General features: G+C 44.5%; 1 protein-coding gene across 1 annotated transcript in view; it reads left to right on the forward strand.

The window, feature by feature from the left end:
• ccdc162 (coiled-coil domain containing 162) overlaps nt 1-15,797 on the forward strand; it is a 203,289-nt gene that overhangs the window by 111,422 nt on the left and 76,070 nt on the right. The window contains exons 18-24 of the mRNA XM_085997788.1: nt 1,066-1,242; nt 5,143-5,260; nt 7,064-7,223; nt 10,037-10,175; nt 11,906-12,059; nt 12,905-13,000; nt 14,738-14,902. Of these exons, the coding sequence (XP_085853914.1) occupies nt 1,066-1,242; nt 5,143-5,260; nt 7,064-7,223; nt 10,037-10,175; nt 11,906-12,059; nt 12,905-13,000; nt 14,738-14,902 (1,009 nt within the window). The remainder of the gene's footprint in view (nt 1-1,065; nt 1,243-5,142; nt 5,261-7,063; nt 7,224-10,036; nt 10,176-11,905; nt 12,060-12,904; nt 13,001-14,737; nt 14,903-15,797) is intronic.

Here is a 15,797-nt window from a genome sequence, read left to right on the forward strand (position 1 = left end):
GGAAGGATATTTTCAAATGATCTCGTGATGTGGTGCACACTATACTATTTTGATGTTAAATATTCCAGGGCACAATACAAGGAAGAGCAGGAAGTGCTTCTGATATTCGAGCTAATATTCTTCCTTTGTCCAAACAATGCTAGTGGGTCATTTGTCTCGGTGGTCCCACCAGAAACCCCCCACCCTAATCCCATTTCCCCACCTTGATCCCTGATCCCATTTCCCCACCTTGACCCCATTTCCCCACTCTAATCCCTGATCCCATTTCCCCACCTTGATTCCATTTCACCACCCTAATTCCTGATCCCATTTCGCCACCCTAATCCCTGATCCCATTTCCCCACCTTCATCCCATTTCGCCACCCTAACCCCTGATCCCATTTCCCCACCTTGATCCCATTTCCCCACCCTAATCCCTGATCCCATTTCCCCACCTTGATCCCATTTCCCCACTTTAATCCCTGATCCCAGTTCCCCACCCCAATCCCTGATCCTATTTCCCCTCCCTGGCTGTTCGCTCAAACGGAGTCCAATGGTGATCATCCTTGACGTCCCGTTTGACTTTGAGAGCTGAGCTACAAACCCATATCCTATCCGTCACCAAGACCGTGTGTTTTCACCTCCGTAGCATCACCTGCCTCCATTCCTACCTCACCGCATCAGCGTTAAAACTCTCACCCTTGCCTTGAAAACCTCTCGACTTGATTTCTCTCAGATTGAAACTGGACAGAGAAAGTTTGGTTCTCAATGCCGGATTCGTTTTATTTTTGAAGATAGCTGCACACAGACTGAGCAGGTCAGTTTGCCCATGTGCAGAGCCTTTTATATAAATGCAAGTCTCTCTTTGATTAATGTCATGCACCCATCTGCTTTTAGACTGGGGAAAAGGTGGCCGTCCAAGTAATTATGAATTAAGCAGTAGGTTAACCAGATGTCAGTAATTGAATTATTTAAGATTTTAGCTTTCTTTACAAGTTCTTTCCACGCTGTCATAAAGAAATTTACCGTAGGCAACAGCGACCAATATAACACCACAAGGAGATTGCTTTGATTTTATTACCTCAGGTTTAATGAGCGCATGTCACAGTGTTCTCTACGAGGACAGATCATCGCGCACTACAATAGCCTGCTGGGCTTACTGCAAGACTTTCCCACAGCCAGGAAAACCTATTTTGTGTTGGGTCAACCTCAAGAAAAGAAGGGAGAGCGAGACTCTGAGCTGGGTCTGATTTCTGATCCAAGGTCAGTGCCTCTTTAAAGCTGTATGCTCTTTTTGCACCTCATGTTGAAAACTGGTATTGAAGCACCAAGATGCATACTCCTGAACAATCAGCTTATTTTGTCACCCCTCCTCCCCTGAAGGCTGGGGACCAGTTCCACACGAGGTCATTTTTCACATGTGGGACCAGGCTATTCGACCAAGGGAGGATCACAGCCAGGCCAATCCTAATACCCGTGCACGCGCACCTACGGTAATGTCGGCGGGGTTTTAAATGGGTTAGCACCTCCTTTAAAATAGTAGAAAGCAGAAAGCCATATGAAAATGTTAAGCAGTCATTTCTAGGCTCACTTGTCAATGTTTTATTCTCAGTGGCTTGAACTGCACCATGTTATTTTCATTCATTATTTTTATTCAGGTATTTGAATTTATATTCTCCTCTCTAGGCTTTTCCTACTGAACCCTATAGCTGGATTGAGAGTTCATGACATGACCACAACTCTTTTTGCATCACAGCATCGTAACATGCTGGCACATGTCTTGTATTCTATGTGGAGTAGTTCCAAAAATGAGCCTTTTTGTCAACAATTTTGCTTGTGATTCGTAGTAGATGGAAAGATACTGTTCAAAATGACAAGCTGGCTCCCTGGTGTCTCAATAGATAAATGCCCTGTGCAGTAGCCGTACAGACCAGGGGGCTGCCTTTGACCGCTGGTCTGTGCTGAGGTAGCTGATCTCGCCTGGCCTGATGTTTTGGGTCCTACGGTTGTGCTCAACGCTCCTGTATTAGGAAGGGGAAAAATCAACTAGGTCTCACTCTTTCCTGCTGCCATTGGGTCAGGACAGGTTTGGGCTCAGTCATGATCCCCCACCCAGCTTCGACCAACCTGCTGACATTCACTGCTCTGGCCTCTTGCGCATCCCCGATTTCCCTCACTCCACCATTGGTGGTCGTGCCTTCAGCTGCCAAGGCCCTAAGCTCTGGAATTTCCACCCTAAACCTCTCCACCTCTCTAACTCTCCTCCCTTAAAACCAATCTCTTTGACCAAGTTTTTGGTCACCTGTCTCTTTGTGTTGCTTGGTGTTCAATTTTGCTTGATAACGCTCCTTTGAAGTGCCTTGGGACATTTTACTACTTTAAAGGCACGATATAAATGTAAGTTGTTGTTGTCTAGCTAGAAGAGTACCATTACTTGAATAGGTATCTAGCATGCTGTGTAGTGCTAATCAATGGGACCATTTCTAAAAAAATTTTTTACCTATTTGGTTGAACAAGTAGTATTTGAAAATAATATACACCGAATGGAGTACTGTGTGCAGTTTTGGTCTCCTTACCTAAGAAAGGATATACTTGCCATAGAGGGAGTGCAGCGAAGGTTCACCAGACTGGTTCCTGGGATGGCAGAACTGTCGTATGAGGAGAGATTGGGTCGACTAGGCCTGTATTCGCTAGAGTTTAGAAGAATGAGAGGGGATCTCATTGAAACTTATAAAATTCTGACAGGGCTAGACAGACTGGATGAAAGGAGGATGTTTCCCCTGGCTGGGAGGGGGGTTCTAGAACGAGGGGTCACAGACTCAGGATACGGGGTAGTACATTTAGGACTGAGATGAGGAGAAATTTCTTCACTCAGAGGGTGGTGAACCTGTGGAATTCTCTACCACAGAAGGCTGTGGAGGCCAAGTCACTGAATATATTTAAGAAGGAGATAGATAGATTTCTAGACACAAAAGGCATCAAGGAGTATGGGGAGAGAGCGGGAATATGGTATTGAGATAGAGGATCAGCCAAGATCATATTGAATGGTGGAGCAGGCTTGAAGGGTCGAATGGCCTACTCCTGCTCCTATTTTTCTATGTTTCATATTTATTACAGTTCTGAAATGATGAACGTCAGCGACAACCCCTTGTGGTTGCGACCATGGTGCATTCTCCCTCCTCCTCGACCTCTCTGTTGCTTTTGATACAGTCGATCACACCCTTCTCCAGCGCTTCACTTGGTTCCACTCTTAACTCTCTGATTGTCACCAGCGTATTTCCAGCAATGGCTTCTTTTCACACCTTCATCATCAAAAGCTATAATGGAACTAGATCCAATGCTCAAATTAGCATGCTAGGATTTCTTTCTCCACATTTTTGTAAATTTAATTTTACTTTCACATAATTCCCTGATGGACAAATCAAACAGGCAACCTGTTCCCAGGCTTCTGCCGCTGTTGAGTCGGCCATTAGGAGGTGCGCTTGTTGTCTACGGTCACTGCCCGTGTAATTTCTCTTCTTCCCGCCCTTTCACCCCCCCAACATGGGGAAATCTTTGGACTCTGATTACCATCTGCCTCTCCCCGGTCACATGGATGAAAGCAAGGGGCCAGTAATTCCGTTCCCAACGCATGAGTACGGACGGTGTACTCACGCGTGTGGCCGGAGGAATTGCCGGATTCCAGCATGCACAGCGCATGCGCGGGAAACCGGCATTTCCTCTCCATCGAACTAAGGGGTTAAGAGGTCCAACACGTGCGTGCAGGACTCTGCGCGCACGCGTTGAACTTCCTTCGTTTTGACAGGTTTGCGCGTGTGCAAGGGCCTCGACTTTTTGGAAATGAAAAAAGGAGGCATAAGTAGTGGATTCTTGAAGGTCTATTATTTAAAATTATTACATTTTTTCCACAGCTTTAACTCATTGTGCAGGGAGTCGCATCACTTCCTACCTCTGTGCTTAGCATCTGCAGGTTCAATATCATTATTTTAGATATAAAAACACGCAGCAGGTCAGGCAGCATTTGTGGAGAGAGAAACAGAGTTAATGTTTCAGGCCGATGACCTTTCGTCAGAATTATTTTAGATCAATGTCAAACAAAGAATGCCTCTCAGTTTGTTTTATTCTGTGCACAGCTGAACAGTGGAGACATATTAAAAATCAGCAGATGTAATAATGTGGATAATCTTACATTAAGGCGAAATTTGCCAAGTACCAGCAAATTAAAATTTTAGAGGACAGTGATCTGAAATAGTACTACACAGAGTATACATCTAACAACAACAAGTTGTATTTATATAGCGCCTTTAATGTAGTAAAACGTTCCAAGGCGCTTCACAGGAGTGTTATAAGACAAAAAATTTGACACTGAGCCACATAATGATAAATTAGGGCAGATGACCAAAAGCTTGGTCAAAGAGGTAGGTTTTAAGGAGCGTCTTAAAGAAGGAAAGAGAGGCGGAGAGGCAGAGAGGTTTAGGGAGGGAATTCCAGAGCCTAGGCAACAGAAGGCACGGCCACCAATGGTTGAGCGATTATAATCAGGGATGCTCAAGAGGGCAGAATTAGAGGAGTGCAGATATCTCGGGGGGGTTGTGGAGCTGAAGGAGGTTACAGCGATAGGGAGGGGCGAGACCATGGAGGGATTTGAAAACAAGGATGAGAATTTTGAAATCAAGGCATTGCTTAACCGGGAGCCAATGTGGGTCAGCGAGCACAGGGGTGATGGGCGAACGGGACTTGGTGCGAGTTAGGACATGGGCAGCCGAGTTTTGGATGACCTCAAGTTTACGTAGGGTGGAATGTGGGAGGCCAGCCAGGAGTGCATTGGAATAGTCAAGTCTCGAGGTAACAAAGGCATGGATGAGGGTTTCAGCAGCGGATGAGCTGAGACAGGGGCAGAGACGGGCGATGTTACGGAGGTGGGAATAGGCGGTCTTAGTAATGCTGCGGATATGTGGTCGGAAGCTCATTTCAGGGTCAAATATGACACCAAGGTGGCGAACAGTGTGGTTTAGCCTCAGACAGACGTTAGGGAGAGGGATGGAGTCAGTGGCTAGGGAACGGAGTTTGTGGCAGGGACCAAAAACAATGGTTTCGGTCTTCCCAATATTTAACATGACTTTATAATACTTCAGCATCAACAAGTGTTTATTTTCAATTCAGGAAACTCCATCAGCGTCCTCGCAGTTTATTGTCCACAGATGGAAGAAAATTCCTTAATCTGTGGTTCATTCCTCACCATTCTGAAGTGCTTATTATGTTTAAAACTCTGGAGGAAAAGGTTTGTTTTATTTTTTTTAAATAACAATGTTTTTGGGGGGTTGGGACTCCTATCTTCATATCTGCAAATATGGCAGTATATTTTTAACCACTGTGTTTATTTGTCTTCCTTTCATAGATGCTAGCTTTCTGCTGAACTTCATGTTTTAAATGAACCGCTGTAGAATTCACAGTGCTTATCTTTTACCCTTTGTTCTGCTTCCACTTTATAAACTTTTGATGTATAAGGCTTTGGCATCTCACTAAAAAGGGAAGATAAAAAGCATTCATTTATACACAATCAACAAATATTACACAAATATAGAATTCAAGCTCAGATAATGAAGCCGTCCATGCCCGCATGCAGCAAGACCTGGATGACATTCAGGCTTGAGCTGATAATTGGCAGGTAACATTCGCGCCACACAAGTGCCAGGCAATGACCATCTCCAACAAAAGAGAGCCGAGCCACCTCCCCATGGCATCCAACGGGATTACCATCGCCGAATCTCCCACCACCAACATCCTGGGGTTCACCATTGACCAGAAACTTAACTGGACCAGTCATATAAATACTGTGGCTACAAGCACAGGTCTGAGGCTGGATATTCTGTGGCGAGTGACTCACCTCCTGATTCCCCATAGCCTTTCCACCATCTACATAGCACAAGTCAAGAGTGTGATGGAATACTCTCCACTTGCCTGGATGAGTGCAGCTCCAACAGCATTCAAGATCTGGCTGGCTGCGGGTGGGAAACAGAGGCCTCGCATGCAAATCAGGCCTTGCCGTTAAACTCGGCAGGGCCTGCGGGAATCCCGTTCTCCCGTGTTTCCCGGCCGCCTCGGAGACCCCTCTGCCCCCAACCCGCCTTCCCCATTAAAATCCAGCCCCATGTCTCCGGATCAATAGTCCCGGCCTCTGGATTATTAGTCCAGTAACAGAGCCACTATGCTACCGTTCCTGCAAAGCAGGCATTTTGAGCGATCAACTGCTAAGCAACACCTAACAAAGGCTCTGAACTCTCTGCTCCTCCTTTGATAAGAAGTTATAGCAATGTAAGATAATTAACAATTACATCTATATATAGCAATGTAAGATAATAAGGATCATCCTCATTGTTTATCTTGGCACTTTTCCCAAATCAAAGCAATCTACTGCATGTTCTTCAATAGATGGTGTGTATAGCAGATAACACATTCATTCACTGCACGCATCTCTTAACTGTTGGGCCCTCTGCTTTTAGTGGTTGCCCTTCTGGCCTGTTGAGGACATTTCACCATTTCCCTCAGGCCATTCACAATAATCCAAGGGCCTCTTCAGTGAAGTGTGTTTCTCAGGATCTACTTGCTATTTCTTTTGATACTTTAATTTTGAAATTGATAATTAAAAATATATTTTACCTACATGATTTTACTCAAATCTAGTTAAACTGTGAATGCTGGAAACACTCAGCAGATCAGGCAGCATCTGTGGAGAGAGAATCAGAGTTAACGTTTAAGGTTCATCAGAACATCAACCAACGCCATCGACCTGAAACGTTAACTCTGTTTCTCTCTCCACAGATGCTGCCTGACCTGCTGAGTATTTCCAGCATTTTCTGTTTTTATTTCAGATCTCCAGCATCCGCAGTATTTTCCTTTTCTAATTAAATTGTCCTCTTTGTTCTTTATATACGTCCAGGATTGCTGGATGAGCACCACTGAGTTGAAATGTTAGGACAATTTAATTGTGTGTAGTGTCTGACAATTTGGAGATTGCATGCCAAAAATTTGCAAACTGACCTGTTTCATTCCTTTCGTCCCATCCCACCCTCCTACCCCTAAGGTTTGTCGGAGAGCCTTGTACCAGACTCTGGAGATTGTGGCAGCACTTCATGACATTATCTCATACTTGTGCTGTTTTGCACGACTTGGAAACTCCCCTACAATTGGTTCCCAGAAGGTGCAGCCACTGACAGCAGACTGGGGAGGACATGAAGGCATTGGTAAGCCACAACAGGAAAGGGAACAACAGACCTGCTTAGTAGAGAGCCTTGGTTAGGTGTTGCTCAGAAGTCGATCACTCAGAATGCCTGCTTTGTCAGCATTACAACGATAATAACTGCATTTATATAGCGCCTTTAATGTAGAAAAACACCCCAAGGTGCTTCAAAGAGGAATAATCAAAATAAAATAGGATGCCGAGCTCGAGATATTCGGAGAGGTGACCAACAGCTTGGTCAAAAAGGTGGGTTTCAAGGTAGGAGAGGGAGGTGGAGAGATGGAGGAGGTTAGAGAGGAGAGTCCAGTGTGTGGGGCCTAGGCGGCTGAAGGCACAGCCGCCAATAGTAGATTGAAGGGAGTGGGGGATGCCAAGGAGGCCTTAGTTAAAGGAGCAACGAGTTCAGCGGGGGGAGAGCGCTGGGAGGCCTGGAGGAGGTTACAGAGGTAGGGAGGGGCAAAGCCATGAACGAATTGAAACACAGGATGAGACTTTTAAATTTGAGACGTTGGAGTCTGGAACCATTGTAGGTCAGCAAGCACAGAGGTGCAAGATGGGAAAATGGCAACAGAGTTTTGGATGAGGTTGAAGGTTAGGGAGGGTGAAGAATGGGAGATGGGTCAGGAGAGTATTGGAATATCTGGTGGTGACAAAGGCATGGATGAGGGTTTCAGCAGCAGATGGGCTACGGTAAGGGAAGAGGTGGAGATGACTAATGTATTTTATATTTTATATTTTCTCAGACATTTGTTACAAAATCTGTGTGGAAAATAAGTTTGGTCACACTTCACCCAAAAGCTAGTTGAGACTAGGACCCCGCAGTGAAGGGGAAATACAAGTAGAAACTTATGTCCCAAATCTCCATGATTTACTGCGTCAGTACATCAATGAGCAGTGGCATACAACAGTTACAGTCCGACAGTTTGCCCCAGATTTTCTCCCCTCCTCTTCTGAAGGTACTGACTCATGTTGGGATACAATTCCAAGCGAACTTGGCTGCCTCAAATACATTATCCAACTGGTCATTCTTCATGTGTGAACCTAGGCCAGTAATGTCAGTGGGCTATTTGATCGTGGTGGGAACGATGGCCAAGACCAATCCTGTCCTCCCCCACCGCCCAGAAACACCCACTTTCCAGACAGCGATCAGAACTGGCAGTCCAGGCTCAATTTTGTCTCCTGACCGAGCAGTACTGCTGCTAATTGTAGCGTTCCTATCACTGCACTAGCTGAGATTCAGCATAGAACAGGGATCAAACCTGGGACTTTCATAGTCTTTATGGCTCAGTACTACACCCGCCATCACTGGAATACCAGCACAAGTTTATAACTAGTGTTGCTGGGTACCATATGACATTGGCAAAGCCTGTTAATTATTTGAAAACAGAGAATACACAGTATATATATATATTATATATATATAGAGAGAGAGAAAGAGAGTATATAGGGGTAGCTTGATGTTGCAGTATTTATCTGCTCTATCACAGATTGATAGGAGGCAGGCTAATGTACATGTTGGCTTTAAGGGTCTTATGCTAAACAACTTTACAGTCCGAATCCAGCCCCTAGTGAGCATCAGCCCACAGCACAAAACTGCCCAAATATGGCCCTAGTAAGCACTAAATTGGCAATTTCACTCAGAGAAGGGGAAGATGCAGAAAAAGGAAAGATGCTACTCTAGTGCAGAGCAAGGGGTGTTCTTCTGAGGTCTGTGCTGAAGCACATTATGGAGTTTATTCTGCGTGTGTATATCCGCAGTATACTTGAACTGGGAGTGCTTAATGTTAATAAGAACATAAGAAATAGGAGCAGGATTAGTCTTACGGCCCCTCGAGCCTGCTCCGCCATTCAATAAGATCATGGCTGACCTTCGACCTCAACTCCACTTTCCCACCCGATCCCCATATTCCTTGAGTCCTTAGTGCTCAAAAATCTATCGATTTCAGCCTTGAATATACTCAACGACTGAGCATCCACAACCCTCTGGGGTAGAGAATTCCAAAGATTCACAACTCTCTTGATTGAAGAAATTCCTCCTCATCTCAGTCCTAAATGTATTTCTATTAGTATTTTTATCATTGTTATGCCATATTTATTCCAATGTTGGGAGGACTCGTAAAAATCAACATTTCATTGTGCAGTACACACGTCTGCTGCATATATGACAAATAAAATTGAATTGAATTGAATTAAATGGCCGACCCCTTATCCTGAGACTATGACCCCTGGTTCTAGACTCTCCAGCCAGGAGGAAACAACCTCTCAGCATCGACCCTATCAAGCCCCCTCAGAATCTTACATGTTTCAATGAGCTCACCTCTCCTGTTGACGCCGTGTTCCTGAAATGCAAGGTGTTCCATTCCCCTGCGCAATCATCGTTCACTTGATGAATACAGGTAAATATTCACACAGAGAGACGGTCAATTCATGCTTGTGGTTCCACTTAGACTGAGTTTGTGATCTTAGCTTGTGAAGACCAGCAAGTGGAGGCATGTGTGTGATTTGCAAAAGGTTCAAGAGAAAGAAAGTTCAGCCAAACTCAGGGATAACTCTGTCAGAAAGCGCCGATCAGGTTGATTGACAACCATGCTTCTCAACTGGAGAATACTCTGCAACTTGGGAGAGAGGAGGGGAAAAATAAAGTGAGAAATATAAATAATAAACAAAATGAATAATGGACATCATTATTTATGAATGATAACCAAGTGGCTTTTATGACCTACATGTCCAAGTATCATTCTGTGCTGTATTTCATAACGAGTTGCTAATCATCATGTATTGTCTATTTACATATTTTGCTGCTTCCCATTGGGACAGGTTCTGAGCTTCAGGAGATTCAGGCTCAGATAGATAACCTTTATAATCCGAGAGATCCTGCCACAGTAGCTAAGTTTCTCGTTCTCAAAAGAGATGTCATGTTCTTGCAGTTTGACGCTGCTGTTCGCCATTTAATCAGGTAAAGGTTTTCTTTGTTGTTGAACATGTTCTATGAAGTGCTATTTTGAATGGGAATTTTATTGGCAGTTAGTTGTGGAGTCCTGGCTTCCCAACTAGATGGTTGGAAATGTAATTCTCGGGGCTCTCTGTAATTTAAACCTCAGTTCCCCACTGGGATGAGTTCCATCGATTGTTCTTAGATGGGTAGTTGGATGAAGCACTACATGATCAGCCATGATCTCATTGAATGGCGGAGCAGGCTCGAAGGGCCGAATGGCCTACTCCTGTTCCTATCTCTATGTTTCTATGATGATGATCAACTGTGTGAGTGTGATTTTTTTTTGATGGGCGAGGAATAGAGTGAGAACATGTCACTGAGAACTGCATCTCTTGAAGTGTCCAGCCTGCTTAACAAGTGTGATGCAGAAAAACAAATGATTCCTAGGCTGTCTCGTTGGGTCCTACTAGCTAAGAGAAGCTTCAAGCGGGTGAGTGATTCATGCACTGCCCTGCTGTCGAGGAAAGAGAAAATCCCGCACTAGTCCACTCGTAACGAAACCAGTTTCCATGGAGCTGCTTGAACTTTTTTTGCACTTAAATTCTCTCTCTCACACTTACACCTACTCACACACTTACACCTACACATGCACGTATGGATACACTCGCGCACGTGTAACTAACTCTACATTCAATTTATTATCTAATGAATTAGGATGAGTCACCTGAAATAAATGGTCACAGTGATACCAGATGAAATCAAAAAGCTTGAAGGGGCATTATACTGTTTTTAAAATAAAATGTAACTTGTCTTCATCGCTCCCTCATATCTGTCTCTGAATCAGGTGCAGTGTTGTGTGTGACAGTAAACCTATCCTCTCTGTTCCTGTATGGTCTATTGTTTAGGAGACAATGCCAGACTAGAACCTGATCTGTTTCACGATAGGAGGACCAGCCCACATCCAACTGAACCATTTAAAGTAAAAAACAAGGGGGGGCTACTGTAGACATTTTATTGTTTTGCATTAATGATAGAACCATTTTATTGTTACTTCGCCACTAGTATATTAATATCCATCTGTCCATTTGATCAGTGATACCTGGGTGTTTATTAGTTAGTAACATAATGGAAGAGTTCAGATAATATCCTAAATCACAAGAATGAAGCTCAGGCAGTTTATATATGCCACCTGAGCCCAGAGATTAGATTCCAGTCTTGATATTATTTTTGTTATCCATTATTATTTGTCTAATATAGTTGCTGACGGCAACTTTTCGATCTGATCCAGTTTCTCAGTGTGCTCCACAGCCTTGATACTTATGATATTCATAGTAAAGGAATTAATGAGGTTTACTGAGAAATCATTTGCAATGCACTACCAGGAATGTGTCCCACATACTTTTTTAAAATTTAAATTCTTTCTCTCTTTCACACACAGAAACACACATGTGTGAATAATTATGCATTAAATCTACTATCTCATGAATATTGCCATCACCAGTAATGTGAGTCACCTGGAATGAACGGTCACAGTTCTATGGCCTGCAATATGGATGTTTTATCTGGTCTGATAGCACTGATTTGAACACTGTTCGATTGTCATGTGGCATAGTAAGCTGTATTTTAAAACCTTCACATCCACTGGCTGCCCTTTCTCACGGGTGTGACTGAAGGCAGCTGATGTGAAAGTAGTGATTGTATCTTATGTGCTGATAAATCATACATCTCTCTGGCTCTTTGCCTTTCTGCAGGGAAGCTTTCCTTTCTGCTGGGAACGTGGCAGCATATCAAACAGTGACAGACAGTATGTATCAAGCACTGCCGGCCATGAGTAACTCTGTAGTCAGCAGCCTCTATGCGTCGTTGCTTCCTCTGCCACAGCCACTGGATGCATGGAGTCACAGGGTTAGTATAAGATGGGGATCAACCATGTCTATCCTGACCCGACCAAAATCAGTAAGAAGATTATTTCCAACAGCTCCATACTTCTAACAGTCATCATTAGAAATTGTATCAGTAATGGCGTAGTCCCCTCATTTGATATAAGACACTCCTATCTTACATAGAATTACATTGACTCTACAGCCCAGAATCAGGCCATTCGGCCCAACTGGATTCTGCTCCACACGAGTCTCCTCCCTCCCCTCTTCATCTAACTCAATCAGCATGTCCTTCTATTACTTTCTCCCTCGTGTGCTTATTTATCTATCTTCCCCTATATAGTATAATCCTATCTATTTTGTTAGGTTCTGAATTGTGTACAATCCCAAAAGATATCGTGTTGTTTGGCAGCCATGCAGAGAGCACTTTTATTGTGGGGTGCTTTATAATTGAAATAAAACCAGAAAATGCCAGTGCCATTTACACTTCATCTAGAGCCATCTTTGGTTTCTTAACATATCCCATTACCATCTCCTTTTGCCTTGCACCATCTCTTAATCCCTTTTGTCTCTTAATCCCTCCTGCCTTCCATCCAATTACAGACCTTCCCTTTTGTTCTTTCCTCCCCTCCCCCCTTTCCCTGCCCCTACACTTGCTTAAAAACCTGTTCCATCTCCAGTTTTTTCCAGTTCTGATGAAGGGTCATCGACCTGAAACATTAACTCTGTTTCTCTCTCCGGATGCTGCCTGACCTGCTGAGTATTTCCAGCATTTTCTGCTTTTATTTCAGATTTCCAGCATCCGCAGTATTTTGCTTTTGTGTGGTATTTACAGTTCCTTTCTTGATCTCAAAATATTTTCTATTCTAGGCAGTTGCACTGTTTCCCTGGAGAGCTTTCTTAGCAAGAGAGGGATTTGTCCCAGTGATGATCGGCAACCTGCAAAGCATCGAGTATAATATGCAGGTAGGAGCACAGATTTGGTTGGATCCTATCTGCCGCGAAGAGCACTTTAGCTGTTGTTTTCAGTTTTTATGTTGTATCACAGAACAGTTCATTGTAGGGGTTTTTAAATAACGGGTGTTAAGGTAGATAACAGCCCATGCACTCAGGGCTGGATTTTGATTGAGGAGGCGTGTAGGAGGCGGGACTACAACTTTCGGGGTTGTAGTCCCGCCTCCATCGATTTGTGGCCAACCCACGCAATTTTCCCTTGATTGACCTTGTTGAGCCCACCCAGCGGGCTCAGCAGACCAATTAAGGGCCACCCGGCAACAGGTGACGTCACAGATTGACATTTCATCTGTCAAAAGCTTTTGACAGATGAACTATCAGCATTTGACAGCTGTTTGAAGCTGTCAAACACTGACAATCTGTACTTCAAGTTAATTCCTTCCTCTCAGGCTGATTTAGAGACCTCTCCAGAACAGAAAGCTGAATGCTGCAACTTTTGACAGCTTGCGGCCATTCTGCTTTCTGTGCCAGTGAGATGAGGGACTCCTTAATACCTGAAGGAAGGAAGCCTGTAAAGGTAAGTAAAACTTCTTTAAACACTTTACACACACCAAACACACTTACCTCTGAACTCATGCACCCACCACTCACCTGAACACCAGACATCTCGAACCCTCCAAGCCCTTCAGCCCGACGGTCCCCCTCGCTAACTTGGCGTGGTTTGGAGCCGTTGGGAATCCCACACTTCAGCAATAAAAATAGGGATTAGGCTAAAAACTGCCCGTTAACTATCTGTTAACAGGCAGTTAATTGGCACTAATCCCCTTCCTGCCTTGGGGAGGCAGGTCCCAGCACAGGTCGGGTACTCGCCTCCTTTGAAACTGGCATGGAGGCGGGTTGGGGGCGGGATGGGTTCCTGCCCCCCGATTTCGAGACTTTAACCCCCCACACGCCTCCAATCCTGCCTCCACAGCCCAATGAAAATCCTGCCCTCAGTGTCATTAAAGTGTGATGATGTTGATACTAAACGGTTAAGGCCATTGCAAGTGTATCAAGAAATAAGTTGCAGTCGCTCAACAGAGAAGCCTATGGCTGGCTTGCAGCGTGGCGCCTTAAGCCTGTGACCCGTTGACGCAAGAAAACTACTAGGCACTTGGTCAGAGTATTAAACAAGGCTTTAATCGACTGTTTCACAACATGGAAGTCTAATAATAATATAATAATAATAATCAACTTTATTGTCATTGTTTGTGCACAAGTGCAGTACAACGAAATGTAGGCTTGCGGCTCCCGAGAGTGTACATTTTGATTAAGACATTTAACATTCAACATTCATTTGGCTTGTAATACATAAACATAAACATAATAAAGTGCATTGGCAGATGTGCAGGCTTTAGAGTTTATTTGTAGAGTTCAGTAGGATGGCAGCCCTGGGAAAGAAGCTGTTCCTAAATCTGGTCGTTCAGGTGCGAATGCATCTGTAGCGTCTCCCAGATGGTAGGGGGGCGAACAAACTGTGGCTGGGGTGGGTAGGGTCTTTGATGATGGTCAGTGATGGTCTAGTTATCCTTCACTAGTTCCTGTTTACAAATGTCCCTGAGCAAGCTGGGCCCATGCCCGAGTATTTGTACTCTCCCTGGACAGCGCCACCAGCAGGCCGCCCAGTATATTTCATAAGTCATTTCTACATGAATGGCACGATTTATGTCACCCGTTTATCAGAATTCCTGCCATTTCTCTTTGATCCAGATGTGCCTGTGCAGACTGAATGATCGCGAACGGAATGTTGCTAATGGTGAACTGCTCGGTGTCTCTCTTTTGATGGAGGATGTGGTGCAGAGTGGGTGTCAAGCTTCCCCATTGGCTGAAAAGGATGAGGAGCCACATGATGAGTTGGCCACCGAAGTCGAGCAGGTAAAATCTTTGGTGAGACGATGGGGACTAATTCTAACCCAGCCCGCCCAGCGGGAAGCTGACGGATTCGGGGCGGCCGCCCGCTTTACACCCTGACCCATTTTTACTCTCCATTGACCTCTTTGGCCCTTGCCAGACTGGGGAAAGAAATAGACAGCTGCCTGAAAAATGGACCAAATTTATTTCAACAGAAGTGCTCGGGGCTGCCCCTGGGGCCTGAGCACAGTATCGCTCTGACAGAGAGATTGCACAGGCCCCCTCTTCCAACAACCCCTGAGGCCCCTTCTGCCAACTTTATATCTCTGGGCACTGGGACCTAACAGCTTAGTGTCCCACCTAGATTTGTATCGTCAGCAAACTTGGATACATTACACTCGGTCCCTTCATCTAAGACATTAATATAAATTGTGAATAGCTGAGACCCAAGCACTGATGCTCAAGGCACCCCACTAGTTACAGCCTGCCAACTTAAAAATGACCCATTTATCCCTACTCTCTTTTCTGCCTCTTAACCAATCCTCTCCCATGCTAATATATTACCCCCAACCCTATGAGCCCTTATCTTGGTTAACAACCTCTTATGTGGCACCTTATCGAATGCCTTTTGAAATCAAAATATACTACATCCACTGCTTCCCCTTTATCTACCCTGCTAGATCCATCCTCAAAAAACACTAATAAATTTGTTAAACACGATTTCCCTTTCATAAAACCATGTTGACTCTGCCTAATCATATTATGATTTTCTAAATGCCCAGTTACCACTTCCTTAATAATGGATTCCAGCATTTTCCTGACAACTGATGTCAAGCCACCTGGCCCGTAGTTCCCTGTTTTCTCTCTCCCCCCTTTCTTGAATAGCGGGGTTACATTTGCTACCTTCCAATCCACTGGG

This window comes from Somniosus microcephalus, chromosome 9, assembly GCF_052327205.1.
Source record: "Somniosus microcephalus isolate GS21.2 chromosome 9, FLI_Smic_1.0, whole genome shotgun sequence".
Classification (NCBI taxonomy): Eukaryota; Metazoa; Chordata; class Chondrichthyes; order Squaliformes; family Somniosidae; genus Somniosus; species Somniosus microcephalus.